This window comes from Grampus griseus (genome assembly GCF_964374135.1).
Source record: "Grampus griseus genome assembly, chromosome: 2".
NCBI lineage: Eukaryota > Metazoa > Chordata > Mammalia > Artiodactyla > Delphinidae > Grampus > Grampus griseus.
Window position 1 is genome coordinate 37,452,149 of NC_139018.1, and position 26,213 is coordinate 37,478,361.

General features: G+C 40.5%; 1 protein-coding gene across 7 annotated transcripts in view; it reads right to left on the minus strand.

Annotated features, from left to right (window-relative positions):
- Positions 1 to 26,213, minus strand: part of SYNE2 (spectrin repeat containing nuclear envelope protein 2) — a gene marked incomplete at its 5' end in the record, with an annotated part of 272,663 nt that overhangs the window by 82,697 nt on the left and 163,753 nt on the right. For 2 of the 7 annotated variants that reach the window (XM_082648158.1, XM_082648157.1), the window contains 13 exons: positions 314 to 445; positions 2,309 to 2,482; positions 3,839 to 4,039; positions 4,231 to 4,350; positions 5,710 to 5,811; positions 7,563 to 7,772; positions 7,898 to 8,050; positions 8,996 to 9,127; positions 10,931 to 11,072; positions 11,225 to 11,346; positions 11,915 to 12,043; positions 13,079 to 13,261; positions 16,674 to 16,904. In XM_082648158.1, the coding sequence (XP_082504284.1) occupies positions 314 to 445; positions 2,309 to 2,482; positions 3,839 to 4,039; positions 4,231 to 4,350; positions 5,710 to 5,811; positions 7,563 to 7,772; positions 7,898 to 8,050; positions 8,996 to 9,127; positions 10,931 to 11,072; positions 11,225 to 11,346; positions 11,915 to 12,043; positions 13,079 to 13,261; positions 16,674 to 16,904 (2,031 nt within the window). Of the gene's footprint in view, positions 1 to 313; positions 446 to 2,308; positions 2,483 to 3,838; positions 4,040 to 4,230; positions 4,351 to 5,709; positions 5,812 to 7,562; positions 7,773 to 7,897; positions 8,051 to 8,995; positions 9,128 to 10,930; positions 11,073 to 11,224; positions 11,347 to 11,914; positions 12,044 to 13,078; positions 13,262 to 13,524; positions 13,626 to 13,706; positions 13,946 to 15,730; positions 15,767 to 16,673; positions 16,905 to 20,890; positions 21,008 to 26,213 lie in introns of those variants that run through there. The other 5 variants (XM_082648159.1, XM_082648156.1, XM_082648161.1 and 2 more) reach the window with 5 other exon arrangements.

Here is a 26,213-nt window from a genome sequence, read left to right on the forward strand (position 1 = left end):
GCACCAGCTTGATTACCTACATGCTACAGATAAAGACACTGAGGCTTAGGGACAGAAAGTTGACGAAGTGATAAGTGAGAGCCAGGACTCAAACCAAGGTCCCGACCCCACGTCAGACATGTGGTTATGTCAAGAACCCCGCAAGTAAATCTGCAGTTTCCCCAAATACGTCTCACTGTGAGTTGTGTGAGGAATGATATTTCATTTCAATTCAAATCATTCACCTTCAAAGTCAAGTAATTTAGTCAAAACACAATAAAAATACAAAGTGCTACAGACAATGACTTTGACGGCTTAAGTGGAAGCAAAATACCTGATAAAATGAAATCCTTTCCATTAATCTTTCCTCTGTCTCTTCCACCAAACTCACAGAGGGCAACGTAGATACAAGAATTTCCAGGTCCTTTTCAAGAGACGCGTAGTTTTCATCAAATTCTTCCCATTTCTAAAGAATTAAGAACACATGATCATCAGGGGGCTTTTTCTAGATTAGTTCCAGATAATGACAAAATTAATCCTAAAAACAAAAATGAACTCTGAGACCGTACAAAATTAAAGCACAGATTCCAGGGGTTTCTGAGATATAACCCACCCTAGTAAGAGCTCAGTGTCTGGTGGGAAACAACTCCACTTCCACTGCTTTGTGGAGCACGTTTTAAAACATCCAGTTGGTATTAGGGTTTTATGCTTGTCTCGTCAAATCGAGTAGGGAATGATAGGATTAAGTTAAAGTGATACTCTCAGCATGCACCTCTGTGGAGACCTCAGAGCCTTTCTCTTACTTGGAAAGGAAGGGGTTAACTTGTAAAGTCTTTTTCAACAGAAGCTTCTGTTAGGCTGCTCCCAACGCTCCCTGCTCCAATCCCCAGTCCTACGAACATTACCCAACAGACACGACCCAAACCATTACCCTACCGTGCTGCTTGAAGAAGCTGTTTGAGAAGTTATGGGCTTACGCTTCATCAGGGGAGTAATTACTGCCTTAGCCTGAGTCTGCCTTGTCCTAGCTCTCTCCAGTTCCAGAGAAGCCCACCCCTAGGGTCTCAGCACTCTACAGAGCTGACTTAGGGACGTGAAATCTTACCTGCTGGAAAATTAACCACCTTAGTAATTCTCATAGCTAGTGAAACAGCGGGTGACATGGCTGTTAGGGGCACTCACTGGGTTCATGGAGTCTTTTTTTATTTAACTTATTTATTAACTATTTGGCTGTGCCACAGGGCATGTGGGATCTTAGTTCCCTGACCAGGGAGTAAACCTGTGCCCCTGCAGTAGAAGCATGGAGTCTTAACCAGTGGACTGCCAGGGAAGTCCCTCATGGAGTCTTTTTTTTAAATACGATGAACCATTACTATAAATATCAACTTGACACACTAACTAGAAAATTAATTTTATTAGCATAAAATAATACCATAGCTTATTATCACATTAAAAAGTTGAATACTGGAACTTTCCTGGTGGTGCAGTGGTTAGGAATCTGCCTGCCAGTGCAGGGGACATGGGTTTGATGCCTTGTCTGGGAAGATCCCACATGCTGTGGTGCAACTAAGCCCGTGTGCCACAACTACTGAGCCTGCGCTCTAGAGCCTGTGAGCCACAACTACTGAGCCCACGTGCCACAACTACTGAAGCCTGTGAGCCTAGAGCCCGTGCTCCACAACAAGAGAAGCCACTGCGACGAGAAGCCCACGCACCGCAACGAAGAGTAGCCCCCGCTCGCCGCCAAACTAGAGAAAGCCCACGTGCAGCAACGAAGACTCAATGCAGTCAAAAAGAAAATAAATTAAAAAAAAAAAGTTGAATATTTCTTTGTTTTTTGTTTATTTCCTTTATGTGCTAACATCCACTGTGTTTAAGAAGTTAAAGGGAAAATAAACCTTAAAATTGAGAAAGAGCTTTACGTAAGCTTAATTTTTTTCTTTGACTCGGGACAGGACTGTCATGAATCTACTTCAGCAACAGAACATCTGGGCTTGCCCTCTTCGGGATGCACCATTTCTGAACCGCTGACTATTTCATCAGATGATCTCATTCAAGATCTCAAAGTGCTTCCCATTCTGTTTATTTGTACACAAACCTGGAAGGTAGAAAGATGCTATGCCATCCCTAACCAACATATAAGAAATCTCAGCTAATATTTCTTTCCGGGAGTAGCAGTCAGAGCTGGAACAGGATTCCACATTCCTCACTGCTGGTTCCCACTTAACTGTTGCTTAATAATAACCAGATACTTGTTTTCAAAACTAGAGGTGATGGCTGAAAATCCAGAATTCCCGGCTTAAGTACAAAATTTATGAAAGCCACATACCTGCAATAAACTTTGCAGCTTTATTCCACACTGGTGTGACTTTTCTTCTAGTAATTTAACTTCCTTTACTTGTTCTGCCCACACTGTCTCTTTCTTTTGCAATAAAGAAGGAAGCATTTTGTTGGAGTATGTTTGGATCAACAGCATGTCAGCAACAAGCTTCCGGAAAAAAAGCTGTGAAGTGAGGAAGATTTTAATATTTATTTATTTTTACATTGTGAAAAATCTTAAAATTCGTTACTTCAACATGTTCTAGTGTCATTTACTTTTTAATCCAAAATCCCAGGACAGCCATGTAGAGTCAAACACACCAGAAAACAAAATAAAAATTGCCTATGTGTCCATAGTCTTTGAGTACGAATGGAATTTTAACAAATCACAAAGAAAAATTACCCTAGGTAATATTTTCCACAAAATAGTCCAAATTAAAGGGCAAACATTATTAATTAGTCAATTTAAATTTCCAGTGAGATCTTCCTATGTCAGTTATTCCAAGTTTTAAGCAACTTTACAAAAAGTGGTAAAGCCACTGATGTGGCTAATTAGTTTCAAGATGATGAATTGGATGGATAGTTGTGTGAGCCCAAGAAACTCACATATTCAAGAGCCAAAGGTTCCTGAACTCTGGTTCTAACTTCTACACAATAAAATAGTTAACTAAAGGGAATTCACTGATGCGGTCTATTGGGATTCTGGTTGGTGAAAGCTCCCAGAATAGCACTTTAAGGCCTTTAAAGAGGAAGGCTTTCCTTCCCATGGCTCTCTATTTATAGTCGGCTGCCCCCTCTAGTTGTTTGGGGGGGACCTCTTATTAGGTGAATCCCTTCTCTTGTTCCTTGAAAAGGATACATACAAGCGTTTATAAAAGCATCTATCATAAGGTCTGACACATTGTATATATCAGTTAATATATTTTCTCCTCTTCCCCGCCATCCTTTATACAATATTTACCTCTGAATTTTTCTTAGACTAAGGTCTACTTAATCTAAAGCCTAGACTTCAGCTTATTGAAGGCAGCAACCCTGTCTTATACATTTTTGTTATCAGCACTTAATTACTGCATATCTCTTGTTGATGATCATGAGGTTTTGTTTAATGAAATGAATGGAAAACAAAAGGATTTATTGTAGCATTACGCTAGACATACATTTACGTAATTTAAATATTTCTTTTGATTTCGGTTCTCAGTAAAACCTCTCCTAACCCCCAAATTCAATTCCCTCTATTAAATGTTCTTAAAGTGTGTATGCCAAGTTTAATTCTAAATTTGTTTGAATGGCTCCTTGACAAATATGTCTTCTCAATCAACTGAAAGCTCCGTAAGTATTAGGAACTATGTCTGTTTTCACTCACAATCATATTCTTACGAGTTTAGCAGGGTTCCTGGTACACAGGGAGCACTGTAATAGATGTTTGTTAAAAGAATGAAGGAATGATGTAAATTTCACCAGGGAAGAAAACGGATGCTCTTAGTTCACACTCAGAAAAACTTAAAGTCTATGAAAAGGTGATCTGACCCACGTGTCTTACCTTGTGATTGTGTATTTGAGCCTGTAAGGCAACTTTACTTTTGGTTTGTTGTAAGTGGTCATGAGCAAGATTTTCCTTTCCGATATTCACCAGTTCTGCCATGCCTTGCAACAAAGCATCTTGCTGGCTCTCAGTGATGAAAGGGCTGCTGAGTTTTGTGTACCTGGCTCTCAGGATTCCCCACATTCTGTCAAGTACATCCTGAAAAGAAAGAGCAGGTGTGCACAGACTTTTCCATCCAACCATGAAAATAACCCAAATGAAGAACATATCTAAATTCCCTTGGTAGAAGAAAAAAGTCTTACTCTTTACAATCATAGTAATTCATGGAGAGTAAATTATAAGAGTAATACTCTTTATAATTCATAGTTCTGTGCTCTGCTCAGACATACCTCTAATTTGTAAACCTCCTGGAGTAGAACAGAAGGTAAATGAAGCCTTTCCCCTTCGTCTCTTAGCTTTGCCACTCGGCTCTCAGAGTTCTGCAGCTCCACTGTGTATGCATCTGCTTTCTAAAGCGAGAGACGATACAAAAGAGTAAAACCGTTTAATAAGGCGTCTACATATTCATTTTAAAAGAATTAAACATTTTGTCTTTCTCCAGAGCTGGAATCTGGATGGTCCCTGTGGGAACAACATCCTTATAGCCGTGGAAGAGGGCCAAAGTCGAGTTATTCCCTGGAAGCCTCCCCAGTCTCCCTGTGATGAAACATCCAGGTCAGGCTCAAGGAGCAGACTCTTCCACGGGTCAGAAAGAAGGGAGCATGTACATTTGTTCCCAGACTGGCCAGTTCCTTCGTGGCATCACACTCTTCTTTGTGTCTGTGGTTAAAGAGCAACCTGTTTAATGGGTTTGATTTGATATTTGGTGCTTAACCCATAGCAGACTGTGTGTGCGGTGGGGGGTGCAGACTTAGAAAGCTAATCATTTAGAGGCAACAAGAGAGGAGGAGATGGTCTCTTCAGACCTCAGAGAAAGGGATCTGAAAGACGTGTTCGTGTGTCTGTCTCCCTCTGCCCCTGCCGAGGCTGGAGGGAAAGGGCTCCCCACGATCTAAGACTGTTACTGTGGCAGAAACCTCTGGCTTATGCAAATAAATGGGGCTAAGGCCCTTGTGTTCTACCGAAAAAAAAAAAAAAAAGAATTAAACAGTATAGAAAAGAATTAAGGGAAAAGTGAAAGTCCCACTTCTCTATCCTCTCCATTCTCCCCAAAGATCCACAGTTGACAGTTTGTTCCTAATGTGTTCAAAGCATGTACTGAGTAGAGGTATAGTGCACATCCTGAAACACAATAGATTGCACACCTCATTGTGTTCTGCAATTTGCATTCCTCCCTTACAAGCTCCTCAGCATCTCTTCACATCAGTACAAACGTATCTGGAGCCTTTTAAACAGACATATAATATGCCATCGTAAGGCTGCTCACTGCTTTAGCAACAGTCTGCTCTTAACGGACTTTTGGGCTATTTAGAGTCTTTAATGCAAGCAGTGCAGCTAGGTCCATCCTTGAATATTCATGAATATATTTATCTTTATGCACTTGCCTTTTTCTTTAGGATAAGTGCAAGTCCAGTACCTAGAGAAGTGCCTGAACATAGTAGGTCCTCAATTAATACTTCCTGGATAAATGGAGTGAAAGGGCTGCTGTATGCAAGAGCATTTAGGCTTAAAGTTTTGATATGTAGCCAAATGATCCCTAGATGCTGGACTAATTGGCACTCCTACAAAGAGGGTGAGGGTTTCATTTCTCAATACCCTTCCCAACACTAAACAAACTTACATTTCGGGAAGTGATTCAGAAACACAGCTTATACACAAGACTCTCTGGTTCAAGGTTAAGTCAGTTTGAATTATTTTGACTTGATTACCTGAAGCTGTTCATCAATACTCTGGCCACTAATTTCATTCAGAGATTGTTGTAAAGATGTTTTATTCTTAATAAGTTGATCATATAATCGCTTTATTTCATTCTGTATAAAAAGATAAATGCAGGAAACAGTGAGAATCTCACTTAGGCCTTCAGTACCTTTTTAAAGATTCAGTTGTCCTTCAGTTTCTGTGCTATAAGAAATTTCAAACATATGCCAAAATAGGAGGAACCCCTGCATTACCAACATCCATCCAGCTTTAACAATTACTGACTTGGGCCTGGTCGTCTCTCTTCTGCACCCTCCCCTGAGCTTTCTTTTTTTGTTTTTTTTTAAAAATTAATTAATTATTTTATTTATGGCTTGTTGGGTCTTCGTTTCTGTGCAAGGGCTTTCTCTAGTTGTGGCAAGTGGGGGCCACTCTTCATCGCAGTGCGTGGGCCTCTCATTATCGAGGCCTCTCTTGTTGCGGAGCACAGGCTCCAGACGCGCAGACTCAGTAGTTGTGGCTCACGGGCCTAGTTGCTCCGCAGCATGTGGGATCCTCCCAGACCAGGGCTCAAACCCGTGTCCCCTGCATTAACAGGCAGATTCTCAACCACTGCGCCACCAGGGAAGCCCGTCTCCTGAGCTTTCTTGACTGTACCTAACCTTCCTTCCCTCAGATTATTTGGAAGTAAATCCCAGATACCATATTATTTCACTAGTATATGTTTTCAGTATGTATTTCCTAAAAGATAAAGATTCCTCCCTTTAAAAATACTACAAATTGGGCTTCCCTGGTAGCACAGTGGTTGCGAATCCGCCTGCCAATGCAGGGGATACGGGTTCGTGCCCCGATCCGGGAAGATCCCACATGCCGCGGAGCAGCTGGGCCCGTGAGCCATGGCCGCTGAGCCTGCGCGTCCGGAGCCTGTGCTCCGCAACGGGAGAGGCCACAACAGTGAGAGGCCCGCGTACCACACACACACACACACAAATACTACAAATCAATAATAATTCCTTAGTATTATTAACTATCGAGGCAGGGTTCACATTTCTCTAATTGCCTATACTTTTTCCTTTTGGCTTGTTGGAACCGGGATCTAAATGAGGTCCAATAGGCTGTAATGGATTAACAAGTGTCTTAAGTCCCTTGTCATCTGCAGCCCCCCTGCCCATCTCTCTCTTTTTTCGGTTTTTTGGATTTTTTGGTGTTGGGGTGGCGGGCTGGTTGTGGAGAAAAGCGCATACACACACATTCTATACAGCTTGCCACTGCCTGGGCCTGGCTGACTGCGTTCCCTTGGTGCCGCTCAACATGTTCTTCCCTTGTGTCTATTTCACTTGGATCCTAGAGGCTTGATCAGATTCAGGTTTGATTTTATGGGCAAGACTCTTTCCTAAGTGATGTTCTGTTTCTTTTCTCTCTCATTAGATAGTTTTTAGTAGCTTCCTAACTAGTCCACCTGCCTCAAGTCTCTGCTCTAATCCCCATTAGACAACTGCCAGATGGATCTGCCGGAAATGTACGTGGACTGTCATTCCTTTGCTCAAAAACTGTAATGGCTCCCCTTACCTAGAAATCCTGCCAGGTGACGCTCTTTAAGTGGCTGAATGTAACGCAGGAAAGAAACATTACTTTAGCTCAACCTAACAAATTCATACCCGAGAGTTTGGAAAGGACCTCACTTTCAAATGGTCTCCCACCATGAGCAGCTGAACTAACTTAAAGACCTTCATAGAAAGAGTGTCATCGCTGTCCTTAGCAATTCCCACTCATGAATGCTGCCAGGAATAGGAATGAATGGAAATTAGAGGTCCATGCTACGACCTAAAACAGTGTCAAAGCAGCCAAGTGCACAGACCCATACCTGATAACTGCGGTTATAGTCGAGGCCAGCTTTCAGGGACTTGCTCCTAGAGGCAGTTGTAGCCTGGATGTGCTCCAGGTAGATTTGGAGGTTATCAAAACAGTCAAGGAACAGGCTGGCGTTCTTGCCAGGCCAAGTCATGGCTTTTGAAATATCATTCTTCTTGTCACTCATAGCTAAGCAAAGTTTTTTCAACTCAAGAGCCAGAGCCTGCAAAGTGGAGAGGAAGAAAGCCACTGTGAACAAGGTCTGACCTTGAGAGGTTTCAGCTCTAGTTAACTAGTGGGCCGCCTGTGGTAATGGCCAACACATGGGCTTGATGGACGCTTCCCTACCTCGTAGTGCACCTGCTGGGCACCGACATCCCCTCTCAGGAGCCAAGGGGTCTGCAGCATCTCCTCCACACTGCCCAGGCACTGACTGAGGGTCAGAAAGAGTTCAAGTAATTTCTTATCCAAATTTGCATATGTTTCTTCTGACACGTTTTCCTAAATCGAGAGGAGAAAAGGAAAAATAAAAATCACTAAGATTCCTCGCCTTCCTAAGCCTACATTTTCCCTGGTTTCCATTAGAGTTTACAATTTATGTTATGCTTTTTTTTTTTATGATTAGTCATTTCAAATGCATTGTGAACTAGGCAGCAGAATAAATAAATAAAGTTAAGATGTTAACTCTGAGAGAAACAAGTTTAAGAAACTCAGTGTTAGGTAGTGAGTTGACTACTGAATGGAATTAAAAGGTAAATCAAAAGATGAAGGACTTCTTTAGTGGGGCCATCCAGGTGGAAGCGTGGTCCCAGATAAATCACGCTATCCCTCTTCCCACTGTTCTCCGCCTCCCATATTTTAACATAGGAGAAAGTGGGGTAATGAAATCAAGTATGGCCTGGAGAAGGAAAAGAAGTCAAGAAACTTGAAGGATTCATTAGAAAAAGGTGGAACATCTTAAAGGTAGGATTGGTACGGCATGGTACAGCCTGGTGACTATAAGTAAATTAGGAGCCTGCCGAAGTTACTGATTACCCCAATTTGGGCTGTTTCCTGCCCTGTTCTTTGATGGGTACCTAAGCTATCCCGCACACCGCCTCAGTGTTAAGCCTACTCAAGGTTGGAAACCTTGCAGCTACTCCCTCCCTCCCTTCTCACCCTTGCAATCCCAGAGCCCCACTGCAGACAGTACTAATCAATCAAGATCCTTGTTCCTGCCAATCCTGGACTCAGGTTGAGAAGCCTACGCACATGGTATTCTACGCAACCAATACCAAATTTACCAGAGTCAGTAAGAGAGATAAATCCTATTTGCAATTCTAGGACTCATTCCATTATGTGTCCTATTATTTGTTCAGTAAAGAAAATTACGGCCAATTTACAATATCACATTTCCCCTCATTTTTGTTATTACAATGAGGAAATTATATAACATGCAGCTGCTACCTGTGTCTGAAGATTATTTGCTTCTTGACGGAGGTCTTCAAGTTGGGTGGTATAAGTTTTCAGTTCTTCAGTTGTTGGGTATCTGAAGTTATATATACTCACACTGGGTAGAACACTCATATTTGTGGCAACCTATTTGAAAAAGGGAAACCCTATTACAAACAGTTTGAGATCCTGTGAATGTTAACATAAAACATCAAAAATGCCTGAACATGCTATCTTCCGAGTTTACCTTCTTGGAAAGTGTTTTTTGTCTATCTTGTCATTTATAAGAAAAAAATAATTAAATTAAAATTTAAATATTTTGGACAGCTTTGAAAAGTCATGACAGGCTTTACACAGACACTTGAGGGTCCATTTAGATAACAAAACGAGGGGAAACAAAGTATAATTTGAAAAATAGAATAAAACCACTAATCTTTCAACTTGTAGGGATGCTATCTATCTGTGTTCCAAGGTTACTTGTTTCTTTTCCCATTTATTGGTAGACTCCTGGCATACAGCCAACTCTTACAATAGAATACAGTCACCTCCCGGGACAGATTTGCATCTTGATTTGTTATTGAAAAGCTAAATAAGTACTGAAAATGAGCTGTGACTTCAGAAGGGAGAATGATTCAGAGTTCACTTCTTTCCCAAACTGGAAAACTAACACATATAAAGGAACAGGATGGGATGGTAGATGACTCTGCTGGGGTGGAAGGGTGGAGAACAAGGGATGTTATTCTATTGCTGGAAAAAGAATGATATATTACATGTTATAGTGTATATGACAAGGAGAAACCAAGACTAAAATCCTACCAATGAATTTGATTCAACTTTAATTGGTCAAATAAGGTTCTTGGTAGAGTAGAAGAGAATAGAAAAGTTCCCACCAGATTGGGGAATTGGGAAACCATTGAAAACCTGTGCCCCGGCAGTTTGAGTGCAAAGTTAAAGGCAGAAGCTTGATTGCTGGGAGCCACGGTGCTATTCTGCTCATGGGCTCCCTGTTTAGAGAGACATCCATCAGTAGCTGGCACAGTATGAATAAACCCTTGTAATCGCAATAATCAGGTGTGATAAGGTGTGCTGGTGAGAATACCTATAGACAGGTACCATTGGCATAGGGGCCAGCACACTGCAGATGCCAAATAATATATATATATATATATATTTTTTTTTTTTTAATGCTTAGCTTTTATTTATTTATTTATGGCTGTGTTGGGTCTTCATTTCTGTGCAAGGGCTTTCTCTAGTTGTGGCAAGGGGAGGCCACTCTTCATCGCGGTGTGTGGGCCTCTCACTATTGCGGCCTCTGTTGTTGAGGAGCACAGGCTCCAGACGCGCAGGCTCAGTAGTTGTGGCTCACGGGCCTAGTTGCTCCACGGCATGTGGGATCTTCCCAGACCAGGGCTCGAACCTGTGTCCCCTGCATTGGCAGGCAGATTCTCAACCACCGTGCCGCCAGGGAAGCCCCCAAATAATATTTTGATGAATGAATGACACTCATATAGCAACGTATCATTTTCAAAGTATTTTTTACATATATTATTCATTCCTTTATTCATTCAACATATAGTAACCAAGATTTTTTGATGTTCCAGTTACTACTGTGCCAGGCACTCAAATGTGAATCAGGCAGACATGGTCTTTCTTCTCATACCATCTAATGGGGAATACAGACAAATACGCAGGTGTATAGTATAGTAAGAGCTATGATCAGGGAAGCCCAGCATGCTATAGGAGCACAAAAGGGAAGCACTTAATGCAGATTTCCAGGAAGATGAAAAGAGGACAGCTAAGTAAGAAAATCCACCTGGCATCTTTGCCTTCTGAAAATAAATAAACTGCTTTTTGAAAATAATGCAGAACATACACGTGTGTTTAATGAATGCTCGTTGGATTTTCAAAGGTAAACACACTTATTTACACTGTGTGCACATACACACTGACCTGGGGCTGCACAAGCTGAGGTAGAGGGAGCCGAATTTTTGATGAAAGTTCATGATGTAAATATTGCCATTTATCTCCACTTTGGCCCTGGGTTGACAAGATCAAGTCTGGACCATCATTTTCAGGGCTAGATGCCTTACTGCTTTTAAGGGAAAACAAAAGGTGAAAAGACTAATCAACATACAAAAATTTTATTACATTCAGACAATGTTTTATAAGTGATATTAAAAGAAACACTGTTAACTCTCCCAACCACAATACTACCGAACGTTCGATTCTTTAAAAATATTTTACCTCACAGATGATGTCTGAGTTGTATCTTTATCATGTTGGCGATACTGAGGCCATATTTTGTTAGCATTAAATTCTATGAATTTGATTAAATCTTTCTGTTCCATTGGTTTTAACTCCAGAACCTATAATTGAATAAGATTCAAATAGTCCAATCAATCAAGGTTTTCAGTTAGTACCCAAGGGTTTCTTCTGTTGAGATCAGCTGATTTGGAATCACTTCCTAAATCATTATTTACTATTACTCTTTCTTTCTTGCTTGTTCTTGTTAACTTTTATTTTTCAAAAACTTACTTAAAATATTCACACAATGACCAAGTATTGTTAAATATATGCTACACACATGGAAAACCACCAAAAATATACTAACACATTTTGAAACGATAGGGAAAGAAGTGTTGCAGTTACAGAGGTAAGTTCACCTGAAGATATTTGCTTAGTTTGATATAAGACGCAAGTTAATAAGGCAGCCAAGTTCCGGTATCCCCAACGGCAGCAGATGAAAGCAAAGCAGCTACTGCAGTAAACGCTCAAAACTCAGAGCTGCTGCACACACAGGAACACTCACACATCACACTTTCTATTCAGTCACGTAAGAAAACACTCCAATGGCCTTTCAGTATTTAGTTCAATGGGAAATTCCATACAGAAAGCTTTATTCTTATCTTTATAACTGTTCGGGGCTGAAATTACCTGTTGCTGCTGGAAATCTTTTTGTCTGCTAAACTGTGGCCTTTCAGTTACAACAGATTCAAATTCAGAAAGGTTATCTGGTTGGAGAACTTTCTGATGCTCGGAAGATTTCTTTAGCATGGTAGAATGCTGCAAAACATTTTATGATGGCAGACTTGTTTATTTAAAATGGTGACCTATTTCAATTCTAATAATGCGACTACACAATGGAAAAGTTTTATGTGAAGTAAATGACTGTATTTTGTTAATTAAAATAATTATACACTACGATTTAATGTACTTATTTCATAACGACTTCAAAAACCACTATGTTTGATGAAGTGGTCGTTTTATCATTCCTCAACTTAACTCATCCAATGAGTTACTAAAAGCTAGGAAATCTATTGCACTTTTTTACTGAGGACAAAGTGAAATGGATATAAAAAACAGACATGGTATTATGCTTATGAACTCAAATTTCCCCTATGTCTAAAACGTAAGTAGTTGCTTTAAAAGAGAGAGAACATATTAGGATAAAAGGGGATCCATACAGCCTGTGTATTTGGAGCCAATCTTATTTCTGTGAATGTAAGTCCTCTTAAGTAGAAACCACCAACTCATAAGTATGGATGCAAATCTTACATAGTAAGATCCTTCTCACAAGATGAACATTTGCATTTATATACACAGAATGCTTTTAAAAGTCACAGCACACTTTAGCTGTATGATACTTTCATCAGTATATGTGAATATTTATAAATGAATAACAAAAAGTACCCTGGAAACAGGTTTTTGTGTTTCTGGTTGTCAAATTTTAATCTTATCTATAAAGGCTTCATTTTTCCAGTCAATCAGAGTCACACAATTCCTTTAAAATATATCCTTCTTTTATGAAGAAGGCTTACAGAGAGCTCATTATCAGCAAGAACAATCAACCCAGTCAAACCAACTCTAACCAAACCAACACCATCACTAAAGACAACCTAGATGGGAAAACTACACAGCGAAATGAAACCAATGACAAAAGCCAGTGTAACCAAGCCTTACAGTTTTAAGAGGCATAATTCTTCCTCACTTACTGTAATTCTTCTGTAGTTGTTTCCTTACTTCCACCCACAGCTCTTTGCTGATGGATCGACCATATGCATGTATCTACGTACATGTTTATACACAGTCATATTTTACCTGGTTCTCGCTGTATTTCTCCTGCAGCATCATCTGGACTTTTTCCAAATTGCACTTCACAGTTTTTAGTTTCAAGGAAAGTGCTTCAGCCTCCTGTTGAGTGGCTCCACTGTCTCCCAGGCCCTGATCTTTGCAATTCTCTAACAGAGAGGCAACCTTGTGCTCAATCTCTGTTAGCATAGCCTAGGAAATAAAATCATTTAATTAATCATAGGTTTGGTCCTAAGCAAATGTTACAGTCTAAAATAAGTTAGATTCACTCTCTCTACCTAAGTGTATATATAAAGTCCTAGAAACACAAGTTGGAAGGGACCCTGGGGAAAGAAAAACAACTTCCACATAATTCCTGTGCTTATCCATAAGGGTACAACCAAACCAACTCCAAATCGGTTGTAAATAAATAAATTGGTTGTAAAATAATCTAAAACAAGTGATTCTATATTCACCTTAGAAAACAGAGCTTAATATATCCATTATAGCATAGTGGTTAAGACCACAGACACAGGAACTAGACTGCCTGGGTTCAGATCTCAGCCCTGCTACTTCGTAGCTGGGAAAATTTGGGCACCTTATACTGTATGGTTGTGCCTCTAGTCATCTGCAAAATGGGGATAATAACAGAACTTACCTCCTGAGGTCACTTTGAGAAGCTAGAGTTAAATCCACATACTTTGGCCAGGGCTTGATACGTAGTCTGTGCCAACTATTATTTTTTTCCCCACCTTCCTAACCTTTTTCTATTGCAATCCAAGTGCTGAGTAGTAATAAAAAAAGAATTCTTTGAAAATTCTTTCCTTTGCTCTTTTCCTTCGCTTTCTCAAGCCAAATAAGCTTCCCAAATATCAGAAGACGACTACAGAAGACATAATTTAGAACCTAAAACACTTAGTCATTGATACAACTGGCCAACTTACACCCGGATCTAAAAATAAATCAGGAGGATGAAGTAAGTTTCCCAGTAAGTCACCATCATTGTTTTCCTCCGAACAGATCAAGTTTGCCCTCTCCTGGGGCTCAGGAGCCCCAAAAGTCATGTCAACTGGCTGGGCACACGAGTGTAGCAGCAGCATTCAGCCTTACATGCCGGCACTGTGAATGCTTGGGCTAAAATAGTGTGTGACTATGAACAAGTTCAGTTCTTTGAGAGAAACTTAAGGAAGAACTCTATTCTTAAAACAAATTTTCACATAACAAACTTATAACTTCTCCATTCAAGCAAATTACTTGTATCCTCTATAATATAGACTCTTCTAAGCTTAAACAATATGTACTTATAGATTTTAAAGTGGCTATAAACAAAGTATACTATAATTCTGCACTCTTTTTCTCCATTTAGCTATTTTATGTATACATTTTCATGTGTCTACATACATATACTTCATGATTCCTATTTTAATAGCCACAAGTCAATACTCTATAATTCTCTTAATCTCCCTATTGTTAAGCCTTTCAACTGCTTCCAGGGCTTCACTTCTGTAATCAGTGCAGCCATAAATATTCTTCTCCTTTTGGGTTATTTTCAGAGGGTAAATTTAAAGTAATGGGATTATTAGGTCAAAGAAGATGGACATCTTATCTGCTGACAGCTGACTCCCCAAAACATTGAACCAATCAGACAGACATTAGTGGATCTATTTCTCCAGAGTTTTCCAGGATGGTATAATTTTTGTCAAGGTAATGTAGGAACAAAACAACAGCTGTTTTGATTCACAAGTCTTTAATAATCAAGGCTAAACATTCTTCTCAAATATTAAATTACCGAATATAATTTTTTCTTGACCGATCTGTTTGCTCCTGTCCTTTGGACATTTTCCCTCTGGCAGTTCAGTGTTTTTACAGACCACTGTAAGGCTTTTTATATGTTTCAAAGTTAAACTGTATGTGTCGTGGTGTTATATAAATAAGCCAAAGTTGGCCCCTGTATATTGACCCACATGTTGTTCATTTCTTCACAGCAGAAATATCAGCTCACATTTCACTAGTGTCAGACTCAAAACTGGACCCCCACATCTGTTAGCCATGGTTAAGACAAACTTTGGTGCTCTAAAGACCCCAGCCTCTGCTATCCTTCAGAGCTCTCTGGCATCACCTAGACACGAGCCCCTCTGGACTGCCCATCTTCTGGGAGTTCCATCGTCTCTTCCCTTCCGGGTGGTGGCCCCACCCTCACTCCTTGCCAAAGCCTCTGGAAGGTCCCCTGCCATGAAAGACTTTCCAGTCCCTCCAGGTCCCACCAAAACGCTTTATTTGGTCCCACCAAATAAAGCTCATTGCGAGCTACTGCCACCTTGCGGTCCTGTTTTTTCCTTGAGCAGCTCTCACATCCTTGAACTCACTACAAGTGGCCCAAGGACCAGATTTTGGTAATGATTAAGGAATTGGCTCTGGGGGTCTACCCAGTCAGCAGGACAATCAATTGGCAGATGGCTTCTGAATGGCCTTAAGTGGCTAGGTCTCAACATCTGGAATACTGCAGGTTCAGATCAGAGTAGCACTGCTCTGTGCTGAATTACTCTGTCTTCTCCAGACTCTCAAGCACCTCATCAGCTAGATCATGCAGTAGTGCCAGTATTTGAGTGAATCCGCCCTCGGAGCTGACTTTTGGGGTGAGAAGTGCTGAGCTGCCCAAGGAAGGAAGTCCAGCTTGCTTACCTGGGTCCCACTGGACAGGCACCGGATGTTGTAAAGACTGTGAGTCTGAATGGAAAAAGGGGAGGAGTGCCGGCCTCGGGCCAAGGTGGGTCTTCCCCAACCCCATAACGGGATATAGTGGGTAGAGCTCCCTGTGGGCTGGCCAGTGACTTGGGTTACTCTGAGAGGAAGTCCTTGTCCCTGGGACCAGGGCAAGCGAGCCAATCTGGCCAAGGCAGGTCTTAAGTGCCTTTAGGGGAGGCGCCTCGGCTGGACTGGGCTGGGCTGGGCTGGGCTGGGCTGTCGTGCGTGAAGCTCAATTATGCTCCTGCAGTGTCGTCAGTCTCGCCCCTCCCTGAAGGGGTACAGAGATCCCAACCTCTGGGCTATGCCAGCAAATGTTACTCAAAATGACTCCCAGGCAAGGAAGTTTACATTCCTGCCCCTCCCCAGCAAGAGCAGGAGCATTTGTAATAACACGGCAGCAAAGCCCTTTTATATTGTATCTGCAATCCTGCAAATCAGGATATTCATTTTCATTTCTGATGAATGAAAATTCAAAGAATTTAATATTATGCATAAAACTAGTATTTATTGAGCACTTTATATATACTTCATACACCAGACACTGATTTAGATAATTTATCTCATTTAATCCTGACAAAGTCTTAGGAGATAACCTACTCTATGAGGAAAATGAGGTGAGAAGTTAACTCCTACCTCACAGTTAATGACTGGATCTGAACTCTAGATTCTGAGATCTTACCCACTACTATCTCCCCAAATACTCTGCTTACGTAAATCATTTCAAAGAACTATCCTGAGAACAAAAAGTTGAGGCCAAGATAAACATAGGGGTCAGAGTAACAGGAAGAATCACACTGTCGCTTTAAAAGAAACTCACCCAGTCTTAGAAGGTGATTGGCGAAGAGGCAGACCACGAGCTCAGACCCATTAGGCTTACCTGGCACCCTACCAGCTGCTGTTCCACCACCTGCTGCATGTCTGCATCTAACGTTTCTGGCTCGAATGCCACGTTGGCTTGCTGCAGCCACAGCTCCAGCTCAGCCACCTGGTTCTTGCAGACATGGAGGACTTCCGCAGGCTTGGGCCTTGCTTTCTCCACTGTGGCCTCAAAAGCTCCTTGCTCATCAGAAAAGCCCGGAGCTGCAACCTTGATAGGAGGTGTGGTACCCTATGATAAATCCAAAGGCAATCCAGCGGTGAAAAGTTAGGAGTCCAAAACGTTCATATTTGGACTTGCAAAGACCTGTGAACTTACAGCATTTCCCCAGTTAAAAGAAAAATAAGGGCAGAACAAGTAAGAAAGAAAAGAAAAAGCCACCTCCACAGGCATAGCAATGATCACGTGACCTGGCGCCCCAGGTTTCCAAGCAGCTGATCTGCATGTACACAGGTACAGAGTTCCTAGGCACAGAGGACGCAAACAGGCTTGCAGTTCATTAAACCGTGGGTCCCAGGAGACAGGTGAGTGTGAGCGAGAGGGTGTGCATGTGGGTGTGGGTGTCTGAAACATTTCAGCGAATTGGCCGGTGTTTAAAGTTGCATGATGCATGATTAAGCAATGCTTACATTGTTGTGCACTCTGTTCAAACACGAAAAAGATCTTTACACACTGGCAGGGATACAAGGAAATATACCTCACACTTTTAACATCTTCTCAAGTAGTTTAGATTATAAAATATTTTAGCTTCCCCCCCACCCCCACTAGTACTTATCTAAACTTCTCCCTATTAAAAATAACTTGAGTCAAGTGATAAGCTTCACTGGGGTAATTTGGAAACTTTGCTCCTATTCTTCAGAGTGTCTCTAAAACTACTTTTCACCTTCTAAATACTCAAATATTACTGAGTTAAGGACTAGATGCTTATAGTATAGTACAGAGAAAGTATGATGTGTGATGTGTTCTTTTTAATATTGAAACACCTAGGTTGCTTATCGATCCGATAGAAAAATTTCTCCCAGGTACCAAGGGAGAGTATTCTAGTAATTATATAATAGATACTTTCAATTTGGAGGCAAAAGATGAATTGATACAGAGATATATTTGCTTCCCACATCTTTTTCCAGAATAGTGAAAGAGTATTGTCGACCCCTCCAGAGGAATTTCTTTAGGAATAAGGATCTGTGTTTTGCTCTACAAAATTAGTGATCTCCGTAAATATTTTATTCATTCTGAGTATGATGAAATGACAATGTTTTCTACATAAGGCTTTGCTAACTCCATCTCAGCATCTAATAAGGCACTATTTTGGCTAACTGAGAAATGGGAGTGGCTCACAAATGTGAGCAATATGCAACTCAAATGCGTATTTCCTAATATTTGTGGAATTTCGTTTAAACATAGAACTTTCAGTACAACAGAAGCAGACGAAATTGGTATGTGGTAACAAAAATATGCAGGGTATGAAAATACCACTCATTTTCACACACAATCATGAGGCTTATGAAAGCTGGTTTGGCAGAAGGGTCCTCTGAGTTGTACTCGTTCCCCTTGACCATCTATTAACTTCACATATGTTTGCCTTTTCTGCCAAAATGCTATTTCTCCCCTGCCTTCATCAGTGTTTTCTTCAAGAATCACCTTCCTAAGGAAGTCTTCCCATTGCCTTGCTTTCTCTGAAGTTCACATACAGATCTATATTTAGATTCACCTGCTTCAATTTTCTTTTTTAATTCTGATCTTTAAAAAAGCAACAGGGCTTCCCTGGTGGCGCAGTGGTTGAGAGTCCGCCTGCCGATGCAGGGGACACGGGTTCGTGCCCCGGTCCGGGAAGATCCCACATGCCGTGGAGCGGCTGCACCCGTGAGCCATGGCCGCTGAGCCTGCGCGTCCGGAGCCTGTTGCTCCGCAACGGGAGAGGCCACAACAGTGAGAGGCCCGCGTACCACAAAATAAATAAATAAATAAATAAATAAGCAACAGATATGTGATTTTACTGCCAGACACCAATTTCTAGTTATCTGATTAATTGTTTTCTAGCTTTCAGATATTTCTATCTTAGTGGCAAAGATTTTGGGATCCTCTTGTCACCTGAGATAACAACCTGTTGATACTGATTGATTAATTAATTAATTAATCTTCAATAACAGATTTACCATTTGCCTTGCTTATTTCCTCAAAAACATTTGAGCACCTATATCTGCCACACAGATGTAGAAAAATGACAATATTTAATTTCTTAGCTTTCTCACTAACTCACTGAGTTAATGAGGAAATAAGGAAGCTGGATAACTAATCTCGGCTTTATTTGCTAGTTATTTGAACCTGAAAAGAATCCAAAGGTGACAGAAGAAAAAAAGATTATTTGTAGAACTTCAATACCTGAAGGTGGCCTGGGGAATGTGCCAGGAATTGGTTCACTCACCTCTTTTTATAGTTACAGAAATCCAAGTACATTTAATGTTTAATCAGTTCACACTCCTCCCATCCCACCACATTGCTTCTGAGAAGCTCAAGCCCAGATATAAATTACTTGCCCAAGGTCACACAGCTCTGAGATCTTTTGATTCTGAGTCCACAGTTTTTTTCCATAATAGCACCCCTGCTGAATATCTTCTCCAAACGATAACCCCAAATTCTAAAAGTATTTAAATGAAAGTTTTATGACTGTACATTTTGGAGGGCTAAAAGAGTATGACCACAGGTATTTCTTGTTAGAGAATTATGGCATCTCTAAAGCATTAATGTAAACTGATAATACCCAAACTTTTATTGGGCTCTAGAGCTAGGCCACTGTGCTAAGACCATCTCATATTTCACACCCCAAACCCATTATTCCCAGTGCACAGATGAGGAAACTGAGGCTTAGAGAAGCTAGTCAAACTGACTATGGTCACACAACGAGTAAGTAGAACCAGAATCCAATCCCTGATTTCATTATGCCTTGGGGTCTACAAGTCCACATTTAAAAAAAATTTTATTTATTATTTATTTATTTATTTTTATTTATTTTTGGCTGTGTCGGGTCTTAGTTGCGGCACGCAGGATATTCGTTGAGGCATGAGGGATCTTTCGTCGAGGCACAGGCTTTTCTCTAGCTGTGGTATACGGCTTTTCTTTCTCTAGTTGCGGCGCACAGGCCCCAGGGCGCATGGGCTCTGTAGTTTGCTGCATGTGGGCTTTCTAGTTGAGGCGCGTGAGCTCAGTAGTTGTGGAGTGCGGGCATAGTTGCCCCGCGGCACGTGGGATCCCAGTTCCCTGACCAGGGATCGAACCCCCACCCCCTGCATTGTAAGGCGGATTCTTTACCGCTGGACCACCAGGGAAGTCCCAAGTCTTGACATAATTCTGTCAACCCTCTGGCATCCAAGTTAGCCTCTCAGTTAGTGAATGTTATACTGCTTGATTTCTACATAACGCATCGCTGATCTAAGTAAGATCCATTTAAAAGGCAAATGAATTTTCTGGCTGTAGCTCTATTTCATGCCAAAATACCAACCATCAAAAATATTTTACTGTCAATTCTACGAACAGGTGCACACACCCCACCCCACCCCCCATTTTATAAAATGCAAATCTGCCTGGCTAAAGTGCCTTACCTAAATGCGTTTGCACAAATACTACATATGCCACTGGGATGGTGTGGTGGCGGTTTATTTTGTGAGGCCAAATCTGCCTTGGTTTCACATCTTTCAATACTAAATATTCAAATTAGGAAGGCAGAGTGGAATATTCTGAGTCTGACTCTTACTCCTCCATTTACCAACTGTACTTTTATTCCCTGAATTTTGATTTCCTCATTTGTAAACATATGGCAGGTATTAACCTACCTTATTTAATCTGAGGATTAGACAGCAAATACAAATGCCTTTTATGTAATAGGCAGTTAATCAATCTTAGCTCTCCTCCACTTTCATCGCCCCCATAAGTTACATCTACAGAAGAAAGAAGGAGGTGTTAATGGAAAGGCTAGTCCACCCTCACAAGCGGTGAGTGAGTAAAAAATCTTTAATTGCTCTGTACCACGCTTACTCTCTACGTAAACACCTGATGTCAAATCTTCCTGTGCTCCGGCTTGGTTGTGCACATGAAGATGTTAAAGTTCACAAAGATCTCTTGGTTTGCAATACAAAATATTGCAAAACACAGAGAGCTTGTCATCTCTGGGGGCTAGTCCAGGTACCTGGGCAGTTGGCTTGTCACCAACAGGGACTTACCTCTTGTGTTTGGTTGGGGCTCAGGGAAAATTCTGGGCCTTGCTCAGTGTTTAGTGAGTCTTGTGCAAAAATCCGTGCCGTGGAACTATCACACATGCTTATTTTCCAAGCTGCCTCCTGTAAAGAAAAGAATGAGAGGTCCAGAAAAGTTCCTGCCCTGCTGCCACGCACGTCCCTCTTCCTGGACCTGCTCATGTTACAAATCACCTGCTTAAAAAATGTCTAGAGAAGTCAGGTGCATTGAGAAAAAAAAGTTTGTTTATTAGGCAAAAAAAATCAACTTCCTCAGGTTTGTCTTTATTTTGAAGACTCAAATTCTCTAAAGCTCTGTAGTTAATGAGGGACACATAAGGAATCTAGAGAATTACGTATTTAAATGGATAATTAAGAGAATTAAAATTAAATAAGATTATATGATAAAGCCCACATTTCTAATAATGGGGGAAAGATGAATTTTTAAAATTGGGAACAACCATCCTATCCATGAAAAACATGGCTAAATCCTCGCCTCACTACTAACAATGAATTCTAATTGCATGTAATATTTAAATGTAAAAGTTATACCATAAAAATTCTTGAAGAAAATATGAGTGAATCTACTTCTAATCTAGGAGTGGGGAGGGACTTCTAAAGCATGACAATAAAGGAAAAAAATATTAGTATTCACAACATAAATAAAATAACATGCACCACAAAAGACACCATAATCTAAGTTAAAAGAGAAACAACAGACTGGGATAACATCTTGCAAACTGTTAATATCCTTAATATGTTAATTACTGTTATAAATCAATAGGGAAAACATCCCAGTCTGTTTGAAGAAAAAGTCAAATGGTGTGAACAAGTGATTCATAAAAGAAGAATATGAAAGCCAATGAACACCTAAAGAGATACTCAAAATTCTTAGAATATATGCAATTTAAGCCACTGGCTATGTTTGGCTAAGACCGAAAATGTCCAATATCAGCTTAGGGTCAGGAAAGAGGCATTTCCATGCATTCCTGGTAGAAATAAAATTGATGTACTCTTTCTAGAGGGCAGTTTGACAATGTGTGTCACATTTTAAATGGATGTACACTTTGATCCTAGTAAGCGTAACCCACTTACTAGGTCAGTCAAAGTTAAACAATGGGAAAATGAAATGTACACAAATATTTAACATAATGCAGTGGGAAAAGTGGATGACGTAACTGACCAATCTTGATTGCTCTACTTGCAAGCTGTGTGATCTTGGACAAGTTAACCTGGACTTTCTGAGCCTCATTTACTTCACCTTTAAAGTGAGACTATAACTCAGCTCACTCATTCTTGTGATTATTAAACAAGATGACATATACAAAGCATCTCATAGTTCCTAAGAAAATGTTATTTTCCTGCTCTGCGTACTGAAAACAGTAACTGCTATTAGAAAGTTATGAACCAAAAACCAAAGGTAAAGCTTAGATAAAATTGTAAAGGTAGGTTGGGATCATGATAAGTCTGGAAGTCAGGCTAAGAAGATTGCATTTTATTCAGCAGATAGAATCCAGGAAAGACTTTTAGGAAAAGACATGCTTTTCCTAAAGCATGAACTGCTTTAGGAAAAGCCATCAGTTAATATTGTATAAGACATATAAATGACTAGAGGCTATAAATCCACTTAGAAGGCTACTCTAAAAATCTAGGGAAGAAGTTCACAATTGCCTGGAATAGGAAGATGACAAAAATAATGGGAGGTGAAGAAGGATGTAAAGACTGAATGAACATCACTTGATCAGTGGATATGAAAGGTAAGACAAATGAGGTACCTGAGACAACTCTGAAGTTTGTCTCAGACTCTGAGAAAACAGTGGTGCCACTAACAGACACTGAGGAATTAGGAGGAAGAGGAAGCATTGAAGGAAAGTTGGTAAATGGATTTGAGATGAAGAAAATACATTCAAAAAGAGAAATCTATCTGGAGAGTAGAAATGAGGAACAGATTTATGGGAAAAGTCAAGACTAGAGATTTGATGTGGGAATCCCTGTCATACAGGTGACTGCCAAACCTATGAGAGGAGAAGAAATTGCCATGAGAGAAAACAGAGAAGAAAGAAGAGGACAAAACACTGGGGGAAATGCCTACCATCACAGAGATGGGGCAAGAGAAGGAGATGGAAGAGGGGCTGCAGGTAGATGAGACAAGAAAGTACAGAATTAAGAAAGCCAAAGAAACACTGCATTTCAAGAAGGAAGAGGTGGTTAGTGCTGACGAGATCAATAAGGATTAGGACTAATAAAAGGGCACTTAATTGATATGCAGAAGTCAACAGCAATTTAAGTATAGCAAGGGACAAAATCACGATTACAAAAGGGGCCAAGAAAGAGGAGCACCAAAGTAAAGGCATTTAGCCATAAATGAAAGAGGAAGCACCATGTAATTGATCTGGAAAGCAGGATCAAGAAATTCAGTGGAATTCTATCAAACATTTAGAGAAGAGCTATCACCTGTCCTTCTCAAACTCTTCCAAAATACAGCAGAGGGAGGAAAACTCCCAAACTCATTCTACAAGGCCACCATCACCCCAATACCAAAAGCAGACAAAGATGTCACAAAGAAAGAAAACTACAGGCCAATATCACTGATGAACATAGATGCAAAAATCCTCAACAAAATACTAGCAAACAGAATCCAACAGCACATTAAAAGGATCATACACCATGATCAAGTAGGGTTTATCCCAGGGATGCAAGGATTCTTCAATATACGCAAATCAATCAATGTGATACACCGTATTAACAAATTGAAGAATAAAAACCATATGATCATCTCAATAGATGTAGAAAAAGCTTTCGACAAAATTCAACACCCAATTATGATAAAAACTCTCCAGAAAGTAGGCATAGAGGGAACTTACCTCAACATAATAAAGGCCATATAAGACAAACCCACAGCCAACATCATCCTCAATGGTGAAAAACTGAAACCATTTCCACTAAGAACAGGAATAAGACAAGGTTGCCCACTCTCAGCACTATTATTCAACACTGTTTTGGAAGTTTTAGCCAATCTTCTCTGATTTAGCAATCAGAGAAGAAAAAGAAATAAAAGGAATCCAAATTGGAAAAGAAGAAGTAAAGCTGTCATTCTTTTTAGATGACATGATACTATACATTGAGAATCCTAAACATGCTACCAGGAAACTACTAGAGCTAATCAATGAATTTGGTAAAGTAGCAGGATACAAAATTAATGCACAGAAATCTCTTACATGCCTATACACTAATGATGAAAAATCTGAAAGAGAAATTAAGGAAACACTCCCATCTACCACTGTAACAGAAAGAATAAAATACCTACGAATAAACCTACCTAAGGAGACAAAAGACCTCTATACAGAAAATTATAAGACACTGATGAAAGAAATTAAAGATGATACAAATAGATGGAGAGATATACCACGTTCTTGGATTGGAAGAATCAACATTGTGAAAATGACTCTACTACTCAAAGCAATCTACAGATTCAATGCAATCCCTATCAAACTACCAATGGCATTTTTCACAGAACTAGAACAAAAAATTTCACAATTTGTATGGAAACACAGGAGACCCCAAATAGCCAAAGCAATCTTGAGAAAGAAAAACGGAGCTGGAGGAATCAGGCTCCCTGACTTCAGACTATACTACACAGCTACAGTAATCAAGACAGTATGGTACTGGTACAAAAACAGCAATCTAGATCAATGGAACAGGATGGAAAGCCCAGAGATAAACCCACGCACCTATGGTCGCCTTATCTTTGATAAAGGAGGCAAGAATATACAATGGAGAAAAGACAGCCTCTTCAATAAGTGGTGCTGGGAAAACTGGACAGGTACATGTGAAAGAATGAAATTAGAACACTCCCTAACACCATACACAAAAATAAACTCAAAATGGGCTAAAGAGGGCTGCCCTGGTGGCGCAGTGGTTGAGAGTCCACCTGCTGATGCACGGGACACAGGTTCGTGCCCCAGTCCGGGAAGATTCCCACATGCCGCAGAGCGGCTAGGCCCGTGAGCCATGGCCGCTGAGCCTGTGCGTCCGGAGTCTGTGCTCCGCAACGGGAGAGGCCATAACAGTGAGAGGCCCACGTACCGCAAAAAAAAAAAAAAAAAAAAAAAAAAAAGGACTAAAGACCTAAATGTAAGGCTAGACACTATAAAGCTCTTAGAGGAAAACAGAGAACACTCTGTGACATAAATCACAGCAAGATCCTTTTTGACCCACCTCCTAGAGAAATGGAAATAAAAACAAAAATAAACAAATGGGACCTAATGAAACTTCAAAGCTTTCGCACAGCAAAGGAAACCATCAATAAGATGAAAAGACAATCCTCAGAATGGGAGAAAATATTTGCAAATGAAGCAACTGACAAAGGATTAATCTCCAAGATTTACAAGCAGCTCATACAGCTCAATAACAAAAAAACAAACAACCCAATCCAAAAACGGGCAGAAGCCCTAAATAGACATTTCTCCAAAGAAGATATACAGACTGCCAACAAACACATGAAAGAATGCTCAACATCATTAATCATTAGAGAAATGCGAATCAAAACTACAATGAGATATCATCTCACACCAGTCAGAATGGCCATCATCCAAAAATCTAGAAACAATAAATGCTGGAGAGGGTGTGGAGAAAAGGGAACACTCTTGCACTGCTGGTGGGAATGTGAACTGGTACAGCCACTATGGAGAACAGTATGGAGGTTTTTTAAAAAACTAAAAATAGAACTACCATATGACCCAGCAATCCCAGTACTGGGCATATACCCTGAGAAAACCATAATTCAAAAAGAGTCATGTACCACAATGTTCATTGCAGCTCTATTTACAATAGCCAGGACACGGAAGCAATCTAAGTGTCCATCGACAGACGAATGGATAAAGAAGATGTGGCACATATATACAATGGAATATTACTCAGCCATAAAAAGAAAGGAAATTGAGTTATTTGTAGTGAGGTGGATGGATCTAGAGTCTGTCATACAGAGTGAAGTAAGTCAGGAAGAGAAAAACAAATACCGTATGCTAACACTTATATATGGAATCTAAAAAAAAAAAAAAAGTTCATGAAGAACCTAAGGGCAGGACGGGAATAAAGACGCAGACCTACTAGAGAATGGACTTGAGGACACGGGGAGGGGGAAGGGTAAGCTGGGACAAAGAGAGCGAGTGGCATGTACATATATACACTACCAAACGTAAAACCGATAGCTAGTGGGAAGCAGCCGCATAGCACAGGGAGATCAGCTCGGTGCTTTGTGACCACCTTGAGGCGTGGGATAGGGCGGGTGGGAGGGAGGGGGATGCTAGAA